This window comes from Xiphophorus couchianus, unplaced genomic scaffold, assembly GCF_001444195.1.
Source record: "Xiphophorus couchianus unplaced genomic scaffold, X_couchianus-1.0 Scaffold1000101, whole genome shotgun sequence".
In the NCBI taxonomy this organism is placed as follows: domain Eukaryota; kingdom Metazoa; phylum Chordata; class Actinopteri; order Cyprinodontiformes; family Poeciliidae; genus Xiphophorus; species Xiphophorus couchianus.
In genome coordinates, this window is record NW_020963014.1 from 131,590 (window position 1) to 141,439 (window position 9,850).

General features: G+C 38.7%; 1 protein-coding gene across 6 annotated transcripts in view; it reads left to right on the plus strand.

Moving 5' to 3' along the window:
• The window catches only part of vezt (vezatin, adherens junctions transmembrane protein), a 42,333-nt gene extending 33,696 nt beyond the window's left edge, over positions 1-8,637 (plus strand). For 4 of the 6 annotated variants that reach the window (XM_028011776.1, XM_028011772.1, XM_028011775.1 and 1 more), the window contains 8 exons: positions 31-315; positions 1,686-1,844; positions 2,678-2,825; positions 3,836-4,209; positions 4,295-4,488; positions 5,458-5,564; positions 5,654-5,861; positions 6,872-8,637. In XM_028011776.1, coding sequence (XP_027867577.1) covers positions 31-315; positions 1,686-1,844; positions 2,678-2,825; positions 3,836-4,209; positions 4,295-4,488; positions 5,458-5,564; positions 5,654-5,861; positions 6,872-7,383 — 1,987 coding nt within the window. In that variant the 3' untranslated portion in view covers positions 7,384-8,637. The remainder of the gene's footprint in view (positions 1-30; positions 316-1,685; positions 1,845-2,677; positions 2,826-3,835; positions 4,210-4,294; positions 4,489-5,457; positions 5,565-5,653; positions 5,862-6,871) is intronic. The other 2 variants (XM_028011778.1, XM_028011773.1) reach the window with 2 other exon arrangements.
• The last annotated feature ends 1,213 nt before the right edge of the window (positions 8,638-9,850 follow it).

The following is a 9,850-nucleotide window of genomic DNA, read 5'->3' on the forward strand; positions in this document are numbered from 1 at the left end:
AATCAGTTAATGATGAATTTATTTTGTCAGGGATGTGGCGGGGCTGCTGGGTCTGGCTGCCATGCTGCTGGGCGTCTGCTGCTCTCCGGACAGCCTGTGGTCCCTGGCTGCGGCCCCGTGGGCTCTGGCCCTGCTGGGCTGGGTGGCGCTGAGGGGCCTGGTGCTGTGGAGACGGAGGCGGATGCAGAAGGACGTCCAGACCAGAGCCACGCGGCTCCAGACTCTGGTCCACAACAGCAAAACTCTGACTGGACTGGCCCGAAAAGCCCTGCGGCTGGTCCAGGAGACGGAGGTCATCTCGAGAGGGTTCACCCTGTAAGAGCTTCACTCTTCCTCATCCAATCACAGAAATTCTTCTAGATTGATTTATTCTAGATTGATTCATTATGAAGGTGTAGTTTTAGGATAATTTAATGTTGCCCTGATTTTAACAGGATTTTTTGCAGTAATTTAAAACAAGTTGGACGATATGAACTTAAAATTTTATCACAATATTTTTTGTTACTGTTGTGATAATGATAAAGAGTATGATAAAATACTTATTTTTTCAGGTAACTGTATTACTGTGTTACATAGCACAACATTCATGGCGCCAAAAACACAAATATTGATTCATATCACTAAACTGCTCACAGTAACTGCAGTTAATCATATTTTCAAATTTACTAAGATTTATTGATTCGCTAATGGAACAAACAGTGGAGAAAATGGCAAAAATAACATTTCTGATCATACTTTTGTTTTTAGTTTACAATCAATATCTAGAGTTTATCGTGACAGTAAATCTAAATTCCTACAAGTCATTTTTCATGATAAATGATACGATAAATGCCCACCCCTAATTTAAACTACAAATAATCAAGACTGACATTGAAGGGTAAAGATGCACTTTATTTTGAAAGTGCAACTTGTTTTTCATCCTGGGTTAAGCCTATGAGGAATTTTGGAAAATTTTAACATTTAAATGAAAGACTCTTTCTTTGAATAACATTGTTGAGCTTTATTTTGATAAGACAGTAGATAAAATAATAATGGATTAATGGATGGATTTGAATAACTTATTATGTGAACAAACGTTTTAACGTGTGGTTTTAATTCTGTTTCTTATTTGATGGAAACACTGCAATTGTAAAATTGTATTTTGTGATATTAACAGAATATTGACAAAATTTTGCACACATTTATAATAAAAATGCAGCTAATGATGCTGCATTTTAATGATTCTTCATAATCTTATTTATTATCTTCAATTCCTTCCTCGTGTTCTTTTCTTTCTTCCTTGTATCCTGTCTTTATTTTGTCCCTCTTTATTTCATGTTTGTTTTCTTTTTATTTCCTTTGCTTTTATCCCTTTATCCTTTTATTTATCCCTCCTATCTCCATGTGTCGTACCTTTTTTTCCTTCGTTTTATCATTCTTTCTCTCCAGTTTCTGGTTTTTGCAGGCTTCACGTTAAAGTCTTGCCACTCTAGAAATACCTGCTGTAAATTTATAGTGAAATTTAATGTTTCATGTTTGGAAAAAGAACTGAAAACTCTTAAAAGTTTGGGGGGATTTTTACATGAAAGGTGCATTTGTTTGATGCTAAGTAGAGTTCATGTCTCAGTCGTCTGTGTTGTGTGTTGTGTGTGCCCCCACGCCTCTTTGGGACGTCTCCACAGTTGTATCACATTTCACTTGTCAAGTTTGCTCGACAGGGTGAGTGCGGCCAGCTCCTTTAGCAGGGCGGGGCCCGGGGCGGTGCCTCGCAGCCAGCAGCTGATGGGACTCCGGAAAGTGCTGTACCGGGCTCTCCGCTCGGCCTTCAGAGCCTCGCGCCGGGCCACCTGCCACATGCTCAAAGCATATCCTTTACCTGAGACAAACCAGGACCTCCATGATGTGTCCTGTTGTAAAACTTCCTGAAGCTTTCAGCTGGTTCTGTGCCACTGCTGCTGTTTGAATTGGATTCGTTTGATTAATGTTTTTATTCACACCATAAATTAGAGGCTGCGAAGGACCAGGATTTAAGTGTCTTCTCGGGAGTTATCAGATTTTTTTTTCTTTACAATAATGTAACTATTTACTACCCAACTCTGATTATTTTAATATAGTTCTAAGAGTTTTTTCTTTTTCAGCATTTTAATTTCTCTGTTTTTCATGCTCTTTTTTGTTTTTTATTTCTTCTTTATCCTTTTCTGCTTTTTATTTGTTTTTATTTCTGTTCTGTTTCCTTCATCTTTTCTATTATGTCTTTTTTTCCTCTTTTCAGTTTTTTTTCCTTTCATGTTACGTGCTTATTTCTATTTTTTTCCTTCCTGTTTCTTTGTCTAATTTTATTTACATTTTCCTAATTTGATTTTTCCCTTTTCCCTTTTCTTTTTTAATTTTTTTATTTCTGTAATTTTTCTTTTTTTTTATTTCTTGTTCTCCTTTAACCTTCTTTTTTTAAAATCCATTTTCATCCCTGTTTATTTGCTTCTGCACTGAAATATGATTTTTTTATTAGCTCAGATCCCTAACCTTCCTTTAATGACTTTCAGAATTGATTCTTTGATGCATCAGGACATATTTTCACCAAAAAGATCCCTTCTCGTTAGATGAAATAAGCCTGAGACATAAACCAGGAACAAATTAAAGTTTATAAATGTGAACATTGCTTTTCCACATATGTTTTGTGTCTTTAACTCCCCTGAACGTTCCCGCTGAACTCTGAGGTCGACAATGTGACCAACTATGTGTGCGCGGTGCCTCTGAAGGAGCTGGGCCTGGGCCTGGGGATCGAACACCTGGGGGACGAGCAGGCGCAGGAGCTGACCGACGACTACAGCCTTCCAGCCCTCAAGGTTTGACCTCCTCACGGTTAAAGTTTGGTATTCCCTAAGTAATGGAACCCGAAGATAGAGAAACTTTGAGATAGGGATGCAAACAATTTATCGACTTACAATTAATTGTTGGTTAGTAGTTTATTAGATTAAAATTTGTTCCAATCGATGAACTAATAACATCCATTACACCTTCTTTTAGTGTTGTAGTTTGGCCGCCATCCAGCAGAGGGCGTCACTGGTCGGAGCCGTTGAGGTAGAAGCAAAGTTGGCGGCCGTATCAGAACTCTGTTTTTCATGGAAAGAGAAACGGTCCGAACCGAATCCAGTGTGGGATGTGCAATGCACTTTATGCGGTTCTGTTTTGAAATATAGATACTCGACAATTTCCTAAAGTTATCACCTTTATAGCACCATTCAGCCGAGCTACATAACGGAGCAGTTAGCAACGAAAGTTCTCAAACAAAAATTACGGATGTGCTACGAAGGTGAGGCTAATATGTCAGAAAGCGGAGGGACTAGTGGTGAAATATTGTAATATGATGAAATATAATAATACGATGCCAATAAACAAGGTTGATTTTGTGGGCTGGTGAGAGTTGATGTAATTCATTTACTTTATTCCTTCAAGAGCAACCACCGCCTCTGGTCATGGAGAATTCAATATGGCACACAAATATTTTTCTTTTCATCTTTTAATTTTCTATTCAGAAAATTAAGAGGTTCCTGTTTTGTTGTATTTTTAAAAATATATATTTAGGTTTAATATAAGAAAACCACAATATGTTATTCAGTGAGTATTTTATATTCACTGAATAAACAGGGAGTACATACCAAATGTCGTTAAAATTAATAAATTTTTTTATTCAGGATATGAAAAATATAGTCATGTATATAATGGAAAGATGGTCGGTCAAGTTTTTAAGAAAACGGCCACTTAGTTAATCTTTAGTAGGTCAATAAGATTAATCAGCTTTTAGATTAACTAATTAATTGATAACTTGCAGCTCATTATTATTTTGTCTTTGCAGATGTTGTTCCAGCTGTGGTTGGGTCAGAGCTCAGAATGTTTCCGTCGGCTCGCTCTCCTCCTCTCACTGCACCGAACCGCAGAGTCCGAGGAAGGCAGAACCAAAGAAGACGTCCCTCTTCCTTCATCTCCCTCGCTTCCTCCACCTCCGCTGCACCGGTCCGTTGCCGCGGTGACAGAGCCCCTCCATCACGCCCTGGCCAGCTGTCTGGGTGACGTGCAGCGCAGCTACGACTTCCACCGGCACTTCGAGATGCAGCCCAGGACAATGAGCGCCGACAGGAGCGGACGAGCGAGGGAGAAATGTCGGGAGCTCAACACTTTGCACACATCCATCCGCAGCCTGCAGCTCCACCTCAAGACGCTCCTCAGCGAGTGAGATTCATCCACAACTCGCTTTGTTTCACTTTGTCTGCATTAGATCAAGACCAGATTGACCTCCACCCTTTTGAAACAACAGGATGATCATCTTGGAGGACGATCTGGAGAAGCTGATGGTGTCCAAGGAGCTGACGGAGCTGACGCTCGAAGGCTATCAGGACCTGAGCGAGCGGCTGCAGCAGCTGCAACCCCACATGCAGGCCAGCGCCGGCTGCTGGGAGGACACGGTCTGCCAGGTGGAGCGCATGCTAAGACGAGCCAACGCCAGTACAGGTAAACAGGGAAAGTAAAAAAGCCACATGTAGCACTTTTTCAGTTATTTATAACAAAACATTTAAGTCACTGGCACTCCTGGTAAAGAACTGTGCAAGTCCTGAGAATAAATGTGTCTTTTATTGCAGCAGCATTCTCTGAGAATCCAACCTTAAATCAGAGTAAATTTATTCAATTCTAAAAAAGCTCAATGAAAACCATATAAAAGTATCAGAACTTCTAAGATTTTCTCATTTTTAAAGGTGCCCTATTATGCTTCCTTGTACAGTTAGGATAGATCTACAGACTGTACCAGGGGTGTCATTTTGGGCCATATCAAAAATCTGAATGTTCTTAAAGAGCCAATTGTGCCAGAATATGTTGATAAAACCAATTAAACTGTTAAAATATTAATAAATATCTGTTCCTCCAGGATTTTGTGATTCTTTAGTGTGTTTTTTTTTGCAATGAAAATTGCAGATTTTGTGGTGATAATTTGGAAATATTTGTCATGAATGTTTACAATATTTGCGCTAATGTATGATGTTGAATGCAACTTTTTATTAATCGCTGTATCAGTTACAGACTGTAACTTGACATCAAGTAAGACTGAGGGAAAATTTTAGAGATTTGTTGATTTTTGTGTGAATTTTGCAGATTTGTGAAAAACTGGAAGGACTTATTGATGTAATTTGGAGTTTTAACGGGCCACTTAAAACGCTGCAGCGGGCCAGATTTGGTCGCCAGGCCTTGACACCTGTGGACTATACAAACATGTTCATTACAAATTTTGCACAAAGCATTTTCTAGATTATGAGATTTGAGCTGTTTTAGGGCATCTTGTCACTTTAAATCCCAATAAGCTGCTGCTGGTCACAACCAAGAAGCACTGCATGCCCAATTATATCACAGTGGAAGATCTGTCATGCTGTGGGCCTGTATTTCCTCCAAACAAAGCTCTGGTGAGCTCATAGCGCCCCCTCTGTCCAGGTAATGCTGACGACATGGTGCAGTTTGCTCCTCTTGTTCCTGAACTTCCTGCTGCTCCTCCCTCCTACCCGCTCATCCTGGACAGAGACCCGGTGCCAGAGGAAATGGTGAGATAAGATCCCCGACTTTTCAGCTTAAAACCCGCGCTGCGTTTGTCTCAAATGAAGATTCCCGTCCCTCTGTTTGGTCCCACCAGGAGCTGGAGGCCTACGTCTCCGACTCGGACTCGGACGGGGAGGGGAGAGGTTCCTGGTCCGACGTTCTGTCCCCAGAGGAGCGGGAGCGGCAGCGGAGGGAGAGGGAGGAGTCACGGCGCGTCCTGTCGGAGCTGAAAGCCGTCCTGGGTTTCCGAGCATCCGAGGGGGAGAGGATGAAGAGGAAGCAGCTGCTGTTCAGCGACCAAGGTCTGGAGTTATTCCTGGAGTGAAGCTGCTGTAGTTTCTGCTTCCAGTCTGGATGACAGAATAGAAAAGCTGCAGGTCTGTTCTTAACCCAAACAAGCAAAATTACAACTACTGTCTTTAGTATGAAGTAGAATTATAATTACTTCATATTAATCAGAGTTGGCTAGTAACTAATTACATTTACTCGAGTAACCTGGGAGGAAATTTACCTTTAGGAGTATTTTTGCTACGCTGTACTTTTTACTTTTACGAGTTCTGGATTCTCTGCCCAGAAACAGACACTCACCTGCCATTTTGGTTTTTTTATAAGTTTTATATTGAAAGAAATTGATTAGAATTTTTTTTTCTTTTGCCTGATTTTATAATTATGTTATTTGTATAAATTATTTTAATTTTGGTCTTTCTACACCAAAATTTTCACATTAACTTTGTTTTTTTTAATATTAAATGATTTATGTTTTGATTAGTTATTAGTACTCAAGTCGCCTTTTTACCAGATTACTTTTTTACTCGAGTGATTTCTTGGACGCCTACTTTTTACATTTACTAGAGTAGAAACATGTTGAAGTAGTTCTACTCTTACTGAAGTAGTTTTTGGGTTGAATATTTTTTATTCATTTATTTATTTAATGATTGATTAAGCAATTAATAATTGGACAATAAAGCCGCAATAGGATATATATATATAATTTTAAATATATATATATATATATATATATATATATATATATATACACACATATATATATATATTTGAATTTGAACCAGGTGAAGCTAAAACTTTTCCAGCATAATTACATAGGCTTTCTTTATATTAAACGTAAAATGTATGGGGGGTTTTGTACAGTTTTTGCTAAATTACAGCTCTGAATACGATTTTCTTCCAGCAAATGACTTTTTTTTTCAGTCTATTAATGATCAATAATTTATTAATCTCAATTAATCTGATTAATCGTTACAACTCTAGTTGTAGTAAAATCCTAAATATTTCCTTTCTGCCTCTCTTGCAGCTGCTGCATTGCCTTTGGTTCTGACCCAGAGTCCTGATGCTGCCGCTCCAGGTCCAGTGGGCGCTGCAGGAATCGGTTCTGAGGAAGGAAACTACCTATCAGAGTGGCCTGCAGGAAACAACGGGGAGCAATGGGAAGGAAAGGACGACAGGGTGAGGCCCGACCCGGTTACAGAGTTCAGCTGTGGCTCGGAGGAAAGCGAGATGGGCGGACCTTCTGTTGGAGGCGGAGCTTCAGAGCTGCACCAGTACGACGGCGTCACGGAGGAGGAAGAGGAGCGTCGGAACGGTCTGGACTGCTTCCTGAAGCCGAAAATCCCCGCCGTGTCGGTCCTGGACAGACTGACGGAGATCCACGGCTCGGAGACGCTCAGCTTCAGCTCCGCCCTCGCCGCTCAGGTGGCAGCGCGCTCACAGTCGCTCGCCAACAGGGAGGAACAGACGTTTGGAGATGAGGAGGAGGAGCAGGAGGAGGAAGGAGGAGAAAACTCCAGAACCTCAGAGAAGGATTAGACATTAAGCAGAAGCTGTATTTATGTCTCAGTCCGGTCTTTGTCTCGTTGCGTCCTGATGTTCCACCCGTCCGTCCATTACTCTGTCACCTGCGTCTCTGACAGCTGTGGAAACTCAGGAACTAGAAACACAAAACAAGAAAACCTCCCCTGCCCAGCTACTACCAGATCATTTCATATCTGCAGTCAGTTTTTATTTAGCTGATTGTTACTTCACTGCTGAACTCTGTGTTTATTCACTAAGTAAATGTTTGTTGGATGAATTTGGCCAAAATTAAGTACAATTGTAACTCTTTCTATTCTTAAAGAACATTTTTATGCTTTTATAAGACTAAATCTGACCTCATATCATATAAATGTTCCTTATATTTATGAAAAACTTGACCACTTGTTGAGCTGAGCTGTATAACACCTAATGTTAATGAATATATATATATATATATATATATATATATATATATATTTCTCTGCTGTTTTGATATGTTTAAAAAAAACAGAAACACAGATAGATGGCAATATCTGTTTTTCATATCAAACTGGTACAATCTGATATCGATGTTATTGCCAATATATTGTTCATCCCTAGGAGCAAATATTAAAAGAAAACATAGCAAATGATTAGGAAAATAAAGGCTAATTTCCCTTTAATACATGTGCAGCTCACGAGAAAAAGAACTGGAGGCTCTGCAGGTTTGCAGTTAATCTGGTCCAGTTTGTTGGTGTGTAAACACAAACAGTTCTGCAGTGAAATCCAGAAACAATCATGAACGCACGACTCAGCTGACTTCTTCTCCTAAAGACACAAGGGAAGAAGAAGAAGAAGAGGTAGTCTTGTGCTATATATATATATATATATTTTTTTTTTTTTTTTTGACAATCAGCGCTTCATTTTGGTCCTGCCCCCCAACCCTCCCTGTTCCCTACATGCCGTTTGCTCTGGCGGGGTCAAAGCAGAAGAACGTACAGTTACAGTGACGTAAAGAGAAACTCCCATTTCATCAGTGTGTGTGTTTACAGGGGGAAATGTTTGGATTTGAAGTGGTTGACGTGAATGTAATTTACCGCGTTGCAGATTTGAAGTTAAAAACTTCTCTCTTTTTTTCTTTGTGAGGGCGGCGTGTCGCTTTAAGAGAAAGCACCTGAGCGTGACGGCGTCAGTCCTCGTCTCCACCTCGTCACCACGTTTGCCTTTTCCCGACCCTTCTTGCATTTTTTCACTCTGAAATAAAACGCCACTCTGGAAGTGTTGAATGAAGCGTGTCGTTGTGTGTCACAGTGGGGGTCTACAAACTGGTTCTGTGGGTTATTTGATCTAGTTTTTGGATTTTGCACCCTGACTAGTTCACACAAAAACTCTATTAGTTTTTCAATGGGCTTCACTTATTTGTTTCACTACATTTCAGGGTTTTTAGAAGTCATTTCTCAGATTAACAGGAGAAAAACTATAATAATTCACGTCTTCATTTACATGAAGTTAGTTATTTACTTTTTTAACATATAAACATTATTATTTCTATTATATTTTGCTTATTTCTTAAGTGAAAATAAGTTTTATACTCGTATTTATCTTGTAAGTGAAACATTCAGCTGAACAAGATATTTGACAAAACGATCCATCTTTTTATCAGCTTACAATAAATATCTGACTAACCTGTATCATAAACACTTCTAGAAGCATTAGCTGGTTATTTAAAAATTTTATTATTTATCAAATGTTGAAAATTACAATCCATTGAGTCTTAAGTGATTTTATAATTTTGGTCACTGGAACAGCGTTGCCATCTAGTGGGGTTTTCTATAGCTGCTGGTCCCAGTGGTAAAAACAACTTCTATCAGTAATAGAAATATTTTCATACATGCATATATTACAGTAGGCAGGTACTAAAATACATATGTAATAAAAAAATATACAAATATACAGTGCAAATTGTAATATATTAAGTTAATTTATGAAAAATAAACTTTTTATATAGTATTATATAATGTAATAGATTTTATCCCATATTTGTTTTATTTGCTGAAAATATTTTAATTATATGAATATATTGTATAATCTATTGCTTTCTTTTTTCTTTTTTTTTTGCATAGCACACATTAGTTATTATTTTTATTATTATTATGAAACATGTTTAATGCATGCGTTATCTAAAGGTATTCCATCTTTGGCCTTCGCTGAGTCGGCAACTTTTTACCTTGTGAGGCGTTTTGTTGCTTAAATCTAGCTCGGATATTTACCCACTACGCTCATAGCTGTAGATTTTAGTTCATAAATATTCAGTTGCTTGACATATTAACCTTTTGAAGACGATGTTTAAGTCTATTTTTGGTTTTGAAACAAAAACATACATTGCAGGAAATAATATAAATAAATTTATAAACAAAGGCTAAAACTAATGCAGCGACGACTGCGGTTTTTTTTTTTTAAAAAGCTCGCTAATATTTTAGAGACTTTTGGTCTAACACAACAT